The sequence below is a fragment of the Anopheles coustani genome, chromosome 3, assembly GCF_943734705.1.
Source record: "Anopheles coustani chromosome 3, idAnoCousDA_361_x.2, whole genome shotgun sequence".
Classification (NCBI taxonomy): domain Eukaryota; kingdom Metazoa; phylum Arthropoda; class Insecta; order Diptera; family Culicidae; genus Anopheles; species Anopheles coustani.
Window position 1 is genome coordinate 12,650,219 of NC_071288.1, and position 16,502 is coordinate 12,666,720.

Genomic DNA, 16,502 nt, shown 5'->3' on the forward strand with positions numbered 1-16,502 from the left:
ACTGCTTAATGTTTTCCGATTTACGATTTATTCTTTGTGTGTGATTATTTTAATTTACTACAAAAAAATCTATATTATAAGCTCGGGTTACGTTGGGAAAAGAGCGCAAATTATGTTGCAAACAAAGCTAGACTCGAAAACATGATGGTAAATTGTGGAGTTCCATCAAGAACCATCCGAAGCAATCGTAGAGAGAAAAGCTTAACCCTAGCCCCGAGAACATGCACATGTACGTGTATTTGTGTACACGCATGAATTACTTACGCACAGCCGAGCACGTGCATCGATTGCGCACCGAGTCATCCTTCCCTTTCCTCCCGGCACGCGCTGTTATGCTGCCCGATGGTCAGTCAGCCGGTGAACTTAAGTTATGCTGCCGGTGCCGCTCATAACTTCCACCCCAAAGGAACGCCTCGGTAGCGACGGCCCAAAACAATCTTTATCCGCCGCAGTGGACCGTCACCACCGAGGGTGAACCGTTACGGGCCCGGGGCCGGGGCGCACGCGACCACAAATCAAACGAGAAAAACCGGTGAGATACGGGCGTGCGCGACCCGAGATCGACTTTACTCCCGCCAGCCCGATCGACCCTTCGACGTTGAAGCGATAACGGACGATCCAATATCCAGCGACCGCTGATACGAGAACGGGAGACTTGGGAAACGTCTAGCCTTTAGCACGAGCCACCGAGTTTAGCAAATTTTTAAATCTTAAAGCAAGAAAAATCTACTAATCGTACAACGATATAAGTTTTTCCCCTTCAGATTTTAAACGAAGGAAAGCAACATAGAAACACTTCTAAAAACCATTCACTTGTGTAAGATTCGAATAAAATTGCTATTATCTCTTGTGCTTTATCAAAACCACATCAGTTTTATGTAAGGGCATTTAGAGTTTTGAATATTTCACCATACCAAATATTTTTGATTTATTTTTCAATGTTTAGCTGAAGTTTTCATGGTGCAATATATGTAATTAATTTTTTAAAAATGTTTTAAAAACTTTAAAACTGTAAAATATTGATCGTACAGTAAAATCTTAACAAAATTTAAAAAAAAAAAATCGAACGAATTGCCATATCTAACAGCTGTAAACCCAAAATGGGCAGAGCTCCGAATGTAAAGTTCGTCGTTAGAACTTCATTTGAACCTATTTCGCCTATTTATATGTTCCATTCCTTGTTTTCGTTACAAGATCGGGTGCATTTTTCGGTTTCTTCCCTATCGTAGGTGTAGGTAGGTAATTAATTATCACGTGTGTTAAAGCCCGACAATAATAGGGTACTGTGCGCGGGTTTTCCGAGAGGGAACTCATGATCGTTTGAGCGAAAACTTTTTCCGACAGATATTTGTCTCAATTCGGGCCTCTCTGCGGAACGGGATTTGTATTTTGTTTTCTTTTCTGAGGTGAGACAGTCCAACCAACAAGAGGGGGGGAAGGGCTGACCGGAGTGCTGGGAGAGATCTGTACGCTGAGATCTTCTTTTCCGGTTTTGTTTCACCGAGTTTGTACCACCGTGCGCAAGGGTGCATGAAGGAAGAAGTGCGTTAATTGGTGTGCCTAGGTGAGTTTTAGCAAGTTTGATAATTAGCCCCGTGTGTTGATTTTGGATGATGTGAGCTACCCGTGCGGATGCGGGGAGGGAGGGTAAGCCACACACTAGCCACCGTAGGATGGCTAGTGACTGATGCAATATGGCGGTGTTTATTTTTTCCCAAATAGATCTGTGGATTTATGATTTTATTGCTTGGATTTACCATCGCCCTACCGTTACGCCAATCTTTCTTGCAAAGTTCAAATGGTAAAACACATTAACGACTGTTGGTAATTGACGACAAAAATAGGGCACAGACGCGCCACGAAAGCACCTGATTATCTCACCATATGAACCGCGGGTTTCTTGGTGCCAAAAGTTGTGCCGGTGATGGACGGAATGTACGGTTAGTTGATTATTCATATCAACATCAAATGAGCGGTGCTACCTACATTTTTTTCCGGCTGTTTTCAAAGAACACACACACACTCTTAGCGGCAGTCAAAATAAGGTGAAAATGCGCAAAAGGCCCCATGATTTTCGGGGGGGGTTCGGCAAAAGGGTGTGATTTTATAATTAATCTATCTCGCCTCCTTTCCTTTTTATACGCGCGTTTCCCGTGCAGCTTTTACCGTTGCGTTCATAAATATTTGTGAAAGTTTGACACGGTGTCGTGATCTTACGCGATCTTGATCTCGCGGACTGCTCGCGTCGAGCGGGTTTGATGTTTTAACCCCATACGAGTAACCATATGTAACGGTGAAGACGCGGATAAAGAGTTTTGTGAAATTTGAGTTCAAGAAACATAAAAAAATAACTGATGGTCAGTGAAAGGCTTTTATTCACTCACTCACACGGGTACGGGTTAAGTAAATTTTCAAAATGGTCTGAAATCGACTCGTGTGGGTGATCATAAAATAGTAAACGAATTGAAGCACTCATCCAAAAAATTAAATGTTCAAATAAGTGAAAAATATAATTTCCTTCAAATAGACCATTTTTTTTATAACTTCATAGGATGAAACGGTCCTATGGAAGTAAACCCAACCCTTCTGTGTTCTGTAGCCAGTTAGGTTTCGTTCATTTTCACCCTGTCTCTTATTATCAACTGTTCTTCACACTGTCGGCACCTCTCCAAATTCGTCCACAGCCCAAAGCCTATATCCAATCTATTAATTATTTACGCTTCTGTGGACAGACTAGTGTATGTTTTGTGTTTCCACTCTCGTAAGCTACCAGAGTGTGCGTATGTTTGCGTTTTACCTCGATTCTAATTCTATCTCAAAATATTGTAAAATAAGTAATTTTAAAGTTTTCTTTAAATTTAATTTTAATATTGAAATTCACAGAGCGTTTTCGAAATACTCCTGCGATTGTAATTAATTATTCTCTGGATATTTGCGCTGCATCCCCTCGTTAACGTTCACGGGTGCAAGACCATTTCAAATTCTTGTTAGCATCTCACCCTTCAATGACTTATCATCGGAATGACAATTACATTCTGTTGGCGGCTCGAGCCGTCGGCATCCTTGTGTGTCTTGGTTCGAACGATTTCTGCAAGAAACTAGCGCTAGGGCGGGGAAAAAAATCTCCTAATGAGCCCCTTGACTAACTAGCTGTAACTGGGTGGGGCGGGATGAGGGTATACCGGCGCCACCGGCTGGAGAAAGAGCAATGCGGGGAATGCATCGAAGTTACAAGGAAAGAATTACTTTGCATTCGTCGGCGAGAGCACGTGTTCTCGCGAGAGGGCGAAGAAGAAGTGTATTGAACAGCCGTAGTCTAGTCGAATGTGTGCTGACTTTTACTTCATTTTCCGCCATTTTCCGACGAGAGGGTGAGGCACCAGAAAGGAAGGGAAGGGAAGGGACAGACAGTGGGCATTGTAGAACAAGCTTTACATTTCTGTGTTTCTTCCTCCCTTGGCGTGTCGCGTCTTCATAGCCCTGTGCATCTTTTTCCATCGGCCGTCTCAGCTAAAGAAGTTTGAACGAGGATGGAATCATGCTGCTATGTTCGGCTGGATTTTTTTTCATATATTTATTCCGTCACAGTGGCTGCCTGATAAAGTCTGCGCGTAAGGCCTCACATCATTTCGTGCTGGGTCGATTCTCGATATCGAACGCTAACTACGGTTGCACGCGCAGGGAAGGAAAAAGTGAAGTTCAAGTACATTACAGAGAGGCGCTACCGGGAGGGAACGGTTGTGTACCGACTTCTGGCCCGGAGGCAACGTATGATGCACCCGCCGTGTGTCAAGTATACTTTTTAAGCAGCAGTCTCTAGGCGCAGAAGACGTAGACGAAAGCCTCACTCCATCCCTTGGCGTCAGGTAACGCAAGGAGAAGAGAGGATGAGCGACGGATACTATCCCCGGCCCTGGTCAATGGCACATAATCAACGCCCAACTAACCGTAAATAAGTGAACTACGTCTGATTGAGTTTGTCTGTTCCGTGTTGATTCGCTGCTATCGTTTCACGGGGACGGAGAAGGGCGCAAGGTGAGCGAACCGAGGAAAGAAATCTAACTTGTAGGCCAATGTTTTGAAGAATTGTTTCAATGGTCTCATCTTTTCAGTTTCCTTCACCGACGCCCAGCTTAGGCTGCCGACATTTAGGGAGACGATATTTCTGAACATCGTATATTCCAGAACTTCCAAAAAGTCCGATTATGGAAGTTCTGATGTTCTGGTTCTATGATGGATTAAATTTATCTTTAGGCAATTAATTGAAGACTAGCTAATTTCCATTAATCTGTAATAAACATGTCCCCAGAAGAGTTTTACTGACTTGTTTCAGTACCTTCAAGAACTTCGTTCCTTTTTCGAATATTCTTCAGGAAGGGGTGGTTACAAGACGAATGAGGGCTAGAGCTAAAAACCGTAAAAAAGTTACTTACCAATTCGTTGGAGTAACTCCCGTTCTACAACTTGCTAAAAGTCTGACAGATGATACATTTTCTTGACAGGCATTTTCTATCAATGTGTTGTATGCCAGTGTTTTTTCTCCTATAGCTTCTTGTTGGACCCCAGGTTCTGCCTTGATGTTCGACAGGTTGAGTTTCCTACATCTAGGATTGTGACTTCCATGAAGGGTTTGTTTTCTACATCTTCCAAAAAGTCCGACGAGAATTGAGGCACATCCTTCGGCAATTCCTCGGGGACAAGCCGTATTCTATTAGATTGTATTCCAATATTGTAAACAATTCTTTCAGCAGCTTAAAAATCTATTTCTTTCTCGGATGTCGTCCATGGAATGGGGCCTAGAATTTGTAGCTCTAAAAACGATTTGGGCTGGCGGCATGATGGACGGACGACATCTTCTATGTTAGATAGTTGGTCAGCCAAGAAAAGGGTTTCTGGGATCTGGTTGATATTTAAAAATCCTTCTGAAGGGCAATTCTTCGAAAGGGCGTTGAAAGTTTTCTTTTTGACGGAGGGTTCTACTCGCTTCGTACAGAAAAAAAAAATCAAACAAGAAAAACTTAGTGTTATCACAAAGAGCCATCTCCGCTTGCATTTGCACAATAACGCATCATTCTCGGCGTGCAGCCATGCGCCTCACTGCCCCGGACGAATTTATTGCATGACTAGCTTCCACTCGGAAGTCCGAACGAGACCGCACACTGTTGCTGGCCTAAGCGGCGTGCTAATCTACTTAAGAGGAGTTCCATTTTTTACGCATTCCCTGGCAGTGGGTTGCTGGCAGGGGATATGGTTATCGTTTGGTGATGCGCGATGACTTGGCTTTTAGGAACGCGATGAGCTGCAGTGACTGCTGTTTCCTCCGACCATGCACGCCATGTACCCGATCGCCCACTTTTGTGGAGTTCCGGCTCGTTCAGCCGTAAAAACAGGGGAAGGAGGCCTCGTGTCCGGTCATGGCGGGAGAGACAGAGGGAAAGATCTTCCAGCGCCAGTGTTGGTTGGGAAGCCAAAACACAAAACATTATTGCTGAAGCGGAGATTAATAAACATTTCCATTACCTACGGCTCGGTACCAGCCTAGCGCGGTTGGAATTGTGTTGTGTTTACATTAAACCCTACCCCAAGTGCGGTGTCGATCCTGCAGGAAAGATCGCCCAGTGCAACCATAAGCTACTACCAGGGCGGGTAGGGGTGAGGGAACGGGAAGAGATCGGGATAATGAGTGCGCGAAACTGTCGGAAGAGATGGTATGCTACACGCTCGGTACACGAGCCTTGCCTCCGAAACACAGCTGAGACGCCGAACTGGGAACCGGGGAACTGGGTAGAACATCGCGAAGCATCCAGTCAAGCGGATCGAGCGCTGCCTCCGATGGAAAAAAAGGTGTCAGGAAGAGGCACCTTAAGTGGCTGGCCAGTGTCTGTGTGTGTGTGTGTGTGTTGGCGTGGCCACTTCGAGGAGCGGCCCGAAGCCGCTAAACGGGGAAATGCCCTCGTGTATCATCGGCTTGGAGATGCTAGTTCGGGCACGCGGCAGCCCAGCGAGCCTAATTACTGTGAACTCATAACGCCCGACGTCAGATCTTCGAGTTGGTGGAACAGGGGAGAGGTTGGAGAGGTGGGGGGACCAGTGCCTTCATATGGTGGTAGATGTTGACCACCCTAACCCGCACCAGCAAAGCAAGCCCCAGAGAGCAGTAGTTATTACGGTTGCGTTATGAGGATACACGCATCGTTGGCCACGACATCGACGCTTCTTCAACGCGAGGAAGCTTCCTTCACTCCCCGATCCCCCCGTCCGGACGATGAGGAAAGGCTTTTTTTTCTCGATGACGAAGAAAAGAAGATAAACAGACAGAGTGGGATGAGTCCGAAGTGGCCAAAATTGGTGGCGTTGAAGTGACGTGTACCCTCTTGAGAGCCTTTAGACCATAGAAGAGACCCTCTCGATGGTGATGGTCAATTCCTCAGATTGCAATTTCCACAGATTTTGCAACTAGCTCCCGTATATCATACGCGCTCATAATTATCCGGTTCCAAATATATGGCCCTTGTAAAAGCAAGTTCGGCTATAGAGGCTGTGCTTAATTTATTGCAGATTATATTACTTGGAACACGGACAAAATGAGGCACATAACTCTCGCCTTCAGCCTGCTCGAATAGCAATTGAGCGATCCTCATCGGTGCTCATAACTCGGTTTGTGAAAAACGAGTGCCCATTGCTTCCGGGTACTTCACCGGCGAGCGGGCTGTTGGAAGGAACCGGTCCTGCTTGCGTCTAGTCGGGGCAGATAAATCACGCCGTTTGCTGTGGACTCGATTTGCAAGCCAGCATTAAGTCATTCGCCGCGTTACACACTGTTGCTGTCAGAGCAAATGTTGGTCTCCCATCATACGATCATTCAATACGACCGGAACCAACCGAAACCCCCTCCGGCACCGAGAGGGGGCCGACCGCTGATTTGTAGCTTAATTTTGGAGCAACAATTTCCCGCCGCGACAAACTACTCCGGCCTCCGGCTACTCATTTCGCCCTTCACCGTCCGCCATAACGACTCGCCAAGGACATCTTGCGACATAATTATAGGGAAGTAGTGCTGGAACGATTCGTGCCGCTTTTGTTCTGCTGTGGATTTACAGCTAATAAAAGCTGCTCGCTCCCTGCTTGCGAACCGGGACCCGGGCAGTACGGTTCATTATTTTCCGGTTGAACTGGTGCCAAATAACTTAAAACGAATTTTCCTTTATTATCGTCCGGCATCGACGCCGGGACGCGCGGGTACATCGGTTTTGTAGCGATCCGTCGATTGCTTTTTCGGAAGGAGCGCGATTTGCAATTGAACGCTGCCTAATGTATGAAGGGAATATTATCCGGAACATGGTAAAAGGCGATGTGAGGGAGTGCTGATCTTGACCTAAAACTGGTTCAACATCATGATAGTGTTTTAATGGATTTCATGTCTTCTTTTTAAATCGTTGGTTAACCTGATACAATGTGATTTCTCAAAACTTGATTCTCTTCATCTACACACATATTTGAAATAGATTCGACAAAGAAATTCTGCTTTTAGATCGATCAGAGGCCAATTCCTCTGGAATAGATCCTTGGTGAAGTTATTTTCTACTGAACCGTAAATATACTGAAGATGGTGAGTACGAACTCATGCCAAATAAATTGACGGTGAGCTGTGTGTCCGAAACAAGTCTGTTCGATCTTCTTAGATAAAAATATCAAATAATGGACAATCGCCGCCCGATGGGAAGAAGGTTTATTTGTGTCCTTCTATTCCTTCTCTGAAGGTGCAGGGTTTATTTTAAAATCTATCAACCGATATATCATCTGCTCGTTGCTCAATCTTTTCAACTTCATTTCACGCATCCTTTCCGTTCCAGATAACATGTCACTGACGAATCTGCTGGGCGGCTCGCAGTCGTCGTCGCCGACCTCCATTGCTTCCTCGCTGGCTACGAACTCGTCTGCCAAAAGTGGCACCAACCATCTGCCCCAGCTGCATCTCCACAGCCTTCACCACCTGCAGCAGTCTCAGCATCAGCAACACCAGCAGCAACAGCACCTTTCGCACCACTCCTCGATCGGACCGTTCACGTCCTCGCTCGGTGGCTCGGGGGCGATGGGTTGCGAGGCCAGCAACATTCTGAGCCCCTCCAGCTCCGGGGCGAACAGTGCGGTGGGGGGTTGTGCCAGCAACAGCTCCGGGGGCGGCGGTTGTGGCTCCGGAAGCAGCGGATCGGTGTCCTCGAATCCGTTCACCTTCTCGAGCCTACGCATTCCGAGCCCCTCGCTGCACTCACCGGACCTGATGACCGCCGGGAGCCTGCTGGGCGGTGGGATCATGGGCAGCAACCACAGCAGCAGTACGGCCAGCAACACTAGCAGCAGCAGCACCAGCAGCGGGGTCAGCTGCGGCGGAGGCAGCGGCCAGTCGCCGACAGCACACCCGTACTTCCCGAACTTGCTGCAATCGAGCGGCGGAAGCGGCGACGAGGCGGTGTCCGTTGGAATGGTTAGCGCGTACGACGAGTTCGGGGTGAGAAGAAAGTTTATTATTTTGCGATATTGTGCGCCGTACGGTTGAGAGATAATCAATTAGCGGACAGTCTTTTCGACGGACTTTGAGAGTGTCTCCATAGCAGGAGTTCCAGGAGGCCCCCAACCAAGTAAAGTTGCAAGTTTTGTTGGCAAAGAAACGATCTCGAGGTGGTTAAAAATAGTTACATCTTGCGTTCATCCATTGCTATCGCACCGTAAAATTGGAAAAGTGCCAGGTATGGCGAGTGGATATGGCTTTCCCAAGACAAGAGTGTTGAGGAGTTATTTCTAGGTAGCGAGCATGTCCGTTTAATTCCTTTTCAATGTTTACCACTCCCCGGTTCTTGGCAAAGGAAGTTTTTCTAAATGTTTGCTTTGTTTTCTTTTGTAACGCAGTTCGACAACGATTTGGTGTTGGGCAGCGGTTCCGGTGGCCTTGTCTCCGCGAACGGCTTAACCACCGAGACGCTAAAACTTCGACGACGAAACATCAGTTTCGATTGCTCCTCACCGACTACCGGCACGTCCTCGCCGGGCGAAGGCACCCCACCATCGTTGACACTCTGCACTTCGCGGAACTTCCGGAACGGCGGCGGCATTTCGCAGCAACAAGCTGCGAACGGAACCGTACCGTCGTTCGACCATGGCGGTGGCAACGTCGGCAACAACAATTCGCTGGGGGGTTTCGAGCAAAGCCACACGGGTGCGGCCAGCGGCACCAGTGCGAACGGGGGGTCTCTGTCCCTGTTCGGTACGGGTAACGGTTCGCTATCCCCGTCCCATTCAACACCGGACCACACGGACACCAGCAACTTGCTGACGAGCCTTGAGACCAATAGCATTCTGGAAATGCTTAGCTATCTTACTCTCAACCAGAGTACGACCACCGGTAACAACGCGTTTGCTCAATCGCAACAGCAGCAGCATCAACAACAACAACAACAACAACAGCAGCAACAACAGCAACACCATCAGTCTCAGCAGTCGAATCCATTTTCGCCCTTTTCAACACTCAACTCGCTGTTTCAACAGCAGCAACAATACCAACAGGCAACACCCAGCCCGGGATCGACATCGTTCGGCGCCGGTACCGGATCAGCTTCGACGGGCCTGAACCTCGGCAACGGTTGTCCCAGTGACTATGAACGTCTGCAGAGCCTCCAGGCCTTCAATACGCTCAGTACGCGCCTGCTGCAGCAATCCCAGCAGCTGTCGCAGCTACAGCAGTATCAGTACAACCAATCGTTGCTTCCATCCGGTGGAGGTGGTGGCCTCTACGGCACTGGCGGTTCTAACGCTAGCGGAACCAACGGGGGACTAACGGCCAGTTCCGCCGGTTCGATCAGTAACAATAATGGCAATACGAGCAGCAACAACGCTGGTACCCACCAGCAGCTGAAAGGAGGTTGGTCCACGCAGCAACACCATCAGCAACATCACCACCAACAGCAACAGCAGCAGCAGCAGCAACAACAGCAACAACAGCAACAGCAGCTGCTTGAGATGCAGCATTTCCATCAGCAGCAACAGTCGAACCGAGGAGCAGCTTCGTCGTCGTTGAACGGAAACGGTGCAGGAGGCGGTGGTGGCAGCAACAATGGATACTCGGATATAAACCTGGATCGCATCGCACGATTCCACCGGTCTTCGGCGGGTAAGTTGCAAACGAGACGAGACTGGCAAGCATAAGCTATCTATTGATTAGCATCCCAGTTAGATTTTATTAGGATGTTAGTGTGAATAGTTTTTAGAGGCAATTTTCTTATACTCATAGCGACCTGGTATTGCTTTCAATTTAATGGTTCATTCAAGTTTATTCTCTTTTTTGCTTTATATGCAAAAAGCATAGTTTTTTTCTGAAGCAAAATTAAATTAGCTCAATGTATCTATTTTTCAACTATGACAACTCTTCCTTCATCGCGTTAATGTGTTTCCTTCTCCATTGAACGGTTTCATTTAAGCTTTTTACTTATTTGCTGATATTGTTGTAAATTTCAAAGGTAAATTTTCAATCGACAATGAGCTAATAAGCAAGCTGTCAATGTGGAATACCATATCTTTGGCGTGTTCAACTTGATTTAAAAGTAATTCATGTTTCTTGATTTTACTAGCAAACTACTAGCAAACAATTACATAATTTATAATCTTTCAGTTAATAGTTAATTTATAATCTTTCAGAATTTTAGTTCAAAATAACCGAAAATTTTAAACCAAAGGTGGATGGTATAACCTATAACGTGATTAGGCCATAACGAATGGATGGGAAAACCAATCATTCTGATGGAAAGATGCGGTTATTTCTATTCTATCGGAGCCATCTTTTTTATACGATTTAAAAATGTACGTTTTTTTATGCTATTTTTACAGCCCACTATGATGCCACGTGCACCTGGTGCGGCGATTTGCCACCTCGCTCGAACCGTTTGGTGACCTACTCGTCGAAAATATTCCTCGGAGGGATGCCTTGGGACATTAGCGAACAGTCGCTGGTGCAGATCTTCAAACCGTTCGGTTCAATCAAGTGAGTTTATCTGTTAATTGTAGAACATTTGGAGCAGAACTTGAACTGCTTAAATTACGTCTTTTTGTTTGCTTTTGCTTTTCGTTCATCAAAGAGTCGAATGGCCTGGTAAGGAACAGCAAGCAACCCAACCGAAGGGCTACGTGTACGTCATCTTCGAATCGGACAAGCAGGTTAAAGCATTGCTGCAGGCGTGCACCTACACCATTCCCAACGGTGGTGGTTCATCTGGTGGCCACGGCGGTGGTTCCGGCTACGGGTCGAACCGTTCCGGCTTGCACGGTGCTTCGTCGTCCAACTCGCTGAACAATTATGGTTCCAGCGGGGAGGATCAAGGCTGCTCTGCCCTGGTGCCGATGTCCAACTTGAGCAAGGCACAGGTCGCTCCGCAAGGGGCAAAGATCAACTTCAAAATATCGTCCAAGCGCATCAAGTCGAAGGACGTCGAGGTGATCCCGTGGAACATTGCGGACTCGAACTACGTCAAGTCGACCTCGCAGAAGCTCGACCCGACGAAGACCGTATTCGTCGGTGCCCTGCACGGTCAGCTGACGGCCGAGGGCCTGGCGAAGATCATGAACGATCTGTTCGACGGGGTCGTGTACGTCGGCATCGACACGGACAAGTACAAGTACCCGCTCGGGTCGGCGCGCGTCACGTTCAACAACTCGCGCTCGTACATGAAGGCGGTGGTGGCAGCATTCATCGAGATCCGGACGGCCAAGTTCACCAAGAAGCTGCAGGTGGACCCGTACCTGGAGGATTCCCTCTGCTCAACGTGTGCGGTACAACACGGACCATACTTTTGCCGCGAGACCAATTGCTTCAGGTATGGGCGCGGGTGTGTCTACTATCGATGTTGGTCGGGTGCCGTTTTTCTGTAAATGTTGTTGCGTAGAACTCTTGTGTCGTATATTTCTTTTACAAAATATTATGCTTATTTCTCGAATAAAAATTTCATAATCAAATTTCATCAAACTGATCATCTCTACAGATACTATTGTCGTTCTTGCTGGCAGTATCAGCACAGCCAAGATCCGCACATGCAGAACCACAAACCGCTGACGCGCAATTCCAAGTTCACCGCCATCATCGGTGTCGGTCCGCAGCAGCAGCAGCAGCAGCACCAGCAGCATTCCCAAGGATCCAACTCCGGTGGAGCAATCCTGTCCAATCACCAATCCCAGCAGCAGAACGCTTATGATCACAGCTCGTACTACAATCATCATCACCAACATCATCATCATCATAGCGGTGGCGGAAGCAACCATTCGGGTGGATCAAACTCCAACGCCGGGGGTGCATCGCACAATCAGTATCATCACAACAACAGTAACAATAGCCACAACCACACGAGCAGCAACAACAATCATCACCATCATCAGCAACAATATCAAGGCAGCAGTCGTTTAACTAGTTTGCAACAGCACAACCTCCGCACGCTCTCAAAGTCACCCACGCCACCGATGTGCAACGGCAATGGGCAAACGAACAGCAGCAGCACCGGCAGCAACGCCAGCAGCAACAGCAGCAGTCCGATCAGCAACATCAGTCCCAGCAGCAGCAGCACCAACAGTAGCAACCTTAATGTTGGTGCAAGTGCTATGGTTGATTCTTCGTCGCACAACATGTCCTCTTGTGCAGCATCGCGTAATCTGCACTTTATCGGAAGTGCTAACAACATTGGTGGTGGCAGTGGGGGTGCTGCTGGCTCCGGTTCCGACGGTAATGGTGGTGGTGGAGGTGCTTCAAGGTTGGTCCTTTAAGTGAACGCATCCTTTCTCTCAGTTCTGGGTTCACTGACGATGTTCGATCTGCTAATTGCTTCTCAACTTTACTTTAATTTCGTCTTTTTCAAATCTTTATTCTATAATGGAATACGTACCGATTGCAGCAAAACTTTCACATTTAGGATTAGCTTGTTTTTGTAGTTTATTCTTGGTCACCATGCTAATTCCATCCCAGTTTGGGTGGTTACTTGAGTGTTTGAACTTGAATTACCGCTAGCTTGCTGAAGCTAGGTGAATTTTAGTTGCTACGGCGCTGAACGTCTAATGTCGAATGGTGCCCTAATGCATTGCCAACGGTTACTTACTTCCTTCCGAACCCTGCTCATTCTACGTATCCCCCTCGATGGTGCAACTTTAGAAAAAACTTCCTCATCCATGTACGCCCGTAAAACAGATGATTGATGTTGGAAACGAATTTCCTTGGACGAAATTTACAGTTTACCAAACATCGTGCGAAGTTGTCTCGAGCGTGTAGTGAGGAAGTTCCGCGCTTTTTTTCCATTTTGAGTTTAAAGTTTGTGTTTTATAGCATATCGCGTTGAATCGCTTCGATTCGCGATGTTGGGAGGATCATTTCAGTAACGTTAAATTCGTTAATTTTACCCAATAGTGTTTTAGTACGTTACTCACCGCTAGCTCATCGTCATGACTATTGCCGCGTTTAAGTTAACGCAATCAACAGTGGTACAGTGTCCTGCTGATGGAAGAGCTGAGTGTCCTTCGAAGAGGCATACCTTTTCCCTCTCTCTCTCTTGTAATCCCGGATACTGTTCCATAGCATAAAGAGTGTGCACGCAGCACGAACGCAAACACACTCGAAAGCCATGGCGAAATGATCCTCCACAGCGAAGCAAAATTCTAACCTTTTTCTTTTAACTGAGCACCAATTGGTTTTATTAGCAGCACTTTGCTGAAGAATTTGTTTAAAAAAAGTCATATATTGCGTAAGGCGTGTTTCGGGAATTGGGAAGTAAGTAACCGGCGCGACTGCCTTTTCAAAACCATCAAACGATTTTTTTTTCGTTTTCCATCAGCTCTAGCAGTCTTAGCTCATTACGTACATTTGGAAGATCGGTTTGTTTCCTATTTTTTCATCTCTCTACCACCACCACCTACCACTTACGTTCTGGGGCCGGAGCGCCAGCACGAGACACTACCCAGACACTGCAAAACAAAAAAAACCCCACAAATGATCGATCTTCATAGGAAGCTTTCAGACAAAATCCATGCTGATCACTTTTTAAAGCGCACGTGTCACAGCCGACTGAAGCTTTTTTTGGTTTGCACAGTAATCCCAGCGACAACATCCGCTAGACGGGGAACAGTTGAGCGGTTCTAAATTTCGAACGCCGAATCTGTTGAACTTTTTCTGGGGACAGTTGATTGCTGTTTGTCATTAGTTTTAAACAACACCCACTGGCCTTTTCTTAAACGGATAAACATACGGTTGGCACGATTTTAGACACAGGCAGAGTCAAGAACGCTTCGTAGGGCGCCACGCGGCGACATGTTTTAAGCGAGGGATGTAAAAAAGGATACAGGGGAAAACGCACGCCTGGGAAACCTGATGACGTGCGTGAATGCCTTTCGATTGTTTGCTGTTTTAAAAGGGGAGCGCTTGTAGTGTTTTGGGTGTAGAGGGTGTTTTTTTTCTTTTTGGAATTAGGTGATATAGTGCGGTAGATAATGGAAAGGCTCAATTACCCTATTGATCTAGGATTTTCAAAGCGGATGAACCGCTCCGGCTCAGGCTAAACAGGTTTGACACAGGAAACAATGTCACGAGCTGTCGATTGAGTGCTGTCTTGGTGAAAATGATGAATTTATGCGACGGTTACTGTTAGGTTTGAATGTTTAAATTTTCGTTCTATTTATTTATTTATTTCCTTCACACGCGTTCGTTTCCTGTGTGTCTATTTATTTCGTTAAGAGCACGCGTTTGTACCGTGCTTTATTGTTTAAAAACTGTAGCGGTATGTAACGACATTATGATTGAATTATGCGAAAGTGTCTTCGTTAAACTAAGTCCTGATTGTTGCTAAATTCAAATTATAACAAATTGTTCGAGATTTGAAAAGAAAACTATTCTGCCTATTGCTTATATTTTCAAAATTCATACTGATCACGGTTATGTTAATTTTTTTCCAATACTTTTAATCCCATTATTTAAAGCATTACATGGAATTATGTTAAATAGTATAAAGTTCAACAGTTATTTTTCGAAGTTAATGCCTTTTTTAAGTTTTAGATCAAATCAAATTGATAAGTTTTTATTCTTTTTTACTTGTTTGATTTGTTACTAAAAATCAGGTTCAATCCATATTGGTAAGCCATAATTGCCTAAATGAAAAAAAATCATATAACTACAATCAAACTCAAAAGATGGATAGTACTATATCCCTATCTAATATGGAAAATATAAAAAGGTAATGCATGAACGCACAAAGAGTAGAGCTGTGTTCCAAGCCGAGTTATGGCAATCGCACCAAATTAGCCTAAATCTGTAGCCTAACGATCGGTTTATAACCATTAAACGGGTTTTAATATTTGCTTCCCATATTAAATTCTCATTTTTATAGCTATAACATTTCCTCATTTTAACAATTGCTTTATTTTATCCAGAGATTGGATTATCTCAGCATATAGTTTTTGTTTTATTCATTAACCAATAGGTTTTCATTATCAATTTTCAGTAAAGCAGACGTTTGAATCATGGAAATGTTGTTAAAACTATTTCTAACGTGTTGCGTTGAAATATTAGTCTGATAATAATATTACTGAACACTGTCGTTCGATTCGGCAATTTAGAAGGACAGCCATGTTTTATGCGCTACCAATTCGATATGTTACACTGTTGGTGACCGTTAATCGGAGGGACCTTATTATTAGAAGAAAGCTAAAATCACTAACAATCACCTTTAAAATACCACACAAGTTTAACTTTAAAACAAAGGAATAAGATTTTTAAATGACCAAGCGACACAGAACATGAAGTAACATATACAAAAGAATGTGTATATTTTTTATAAAAAACAGTTAATGAATGATAAGTAAAACTTAATCAGTATAGCCACAAACAATTGCGCTGTTTAGTATCCATGGCACAGTTGCAGTAAAACCGACGGAACAAACTGTTTGATAACGCAAAAATCAGATCTTGATGAGATAATACTTAATCGTAAGACAATAATCTGCATTTTGTGATCCAATTCATAGGATCGTCGAATGTTATACAGGTATGGCACGATTTTATGAGTTTGTTTTAACAGTTCAGCACCTTTTCGATTTCATATTTTAATCGATCCAGCAACATTGCAGTTCGTGTTTTGTAAAATGATCAAGAGTTTTAAGATTTCCTAATTATTTAGAGATATTTTTCAGACGTTATTTTCTTTTCTTCTTGTTTTACTATAAATGAATACATACATACGATCGAGATTAACAGCATTATTTCATAATTCTGCTGTTTTATTTAAAAACTAAAATGTAGGAGTGCAGCGTTGAACTGTAGTTAGTAAGAAAATGCAAATCAAAATATTGAGCATTGTATAGACTTCAGATATTATGACAAATATCGAGCTTCACGTATTAATTCAGTAATTTTTTCGTAAGTGAGTATTGTATTTCGCATACTGTTGATTCTTGGGTAAATAATCAATCATTGGAATTGAAACCAGACT

General features: G+C 45.1%; 1 protein-coding gene across 4 annotated transcripts in view; it reads left to right on the plus strand.

Moving 5' to 3' along the window:
- LOC131260740 (translational regulator orb2-like) overlaps window positions 1-14,431 on the plus strand; it is a 40,741-nt gene extending 26,310 nt beyond the window's left edge. For 3 of the 4 annotated variants that reach the window (XM_058262541.1, XM_058262543.1, XM_058262544.1), the window contains exons 4-8: window positions 7,854-8,509; window positions 8,908-10,165; window positions 10,879-11,032; window positions 11,127-11,861; window positions 12,027-14,431. In XM_058262541.1, the coding sequence (XP_058118524.1) occupies window positions 7,854-8,509; window positions 8,908-10,165; window positions 10,879-11,032; window positions 11,127-11,861; window positions 12,027-12,798 (3,575 nt within the window). In that variant the 3' untranslated portion in view covers window positions 12,799-14,431. The remainder of the gene's footprint in view (window positions 1-7,853; window positions 8,510-8,907; window positions 10,166-10,878; window positions 11,033-11,126; window positions 11,862-12,026) is intronic. The other variant, XM_058262545.1, reaches the window with a different exon arrangement.
- The last annotated feature ends 2,071 nt before the right edge of the window (window positions 14,432-16,502 follow it).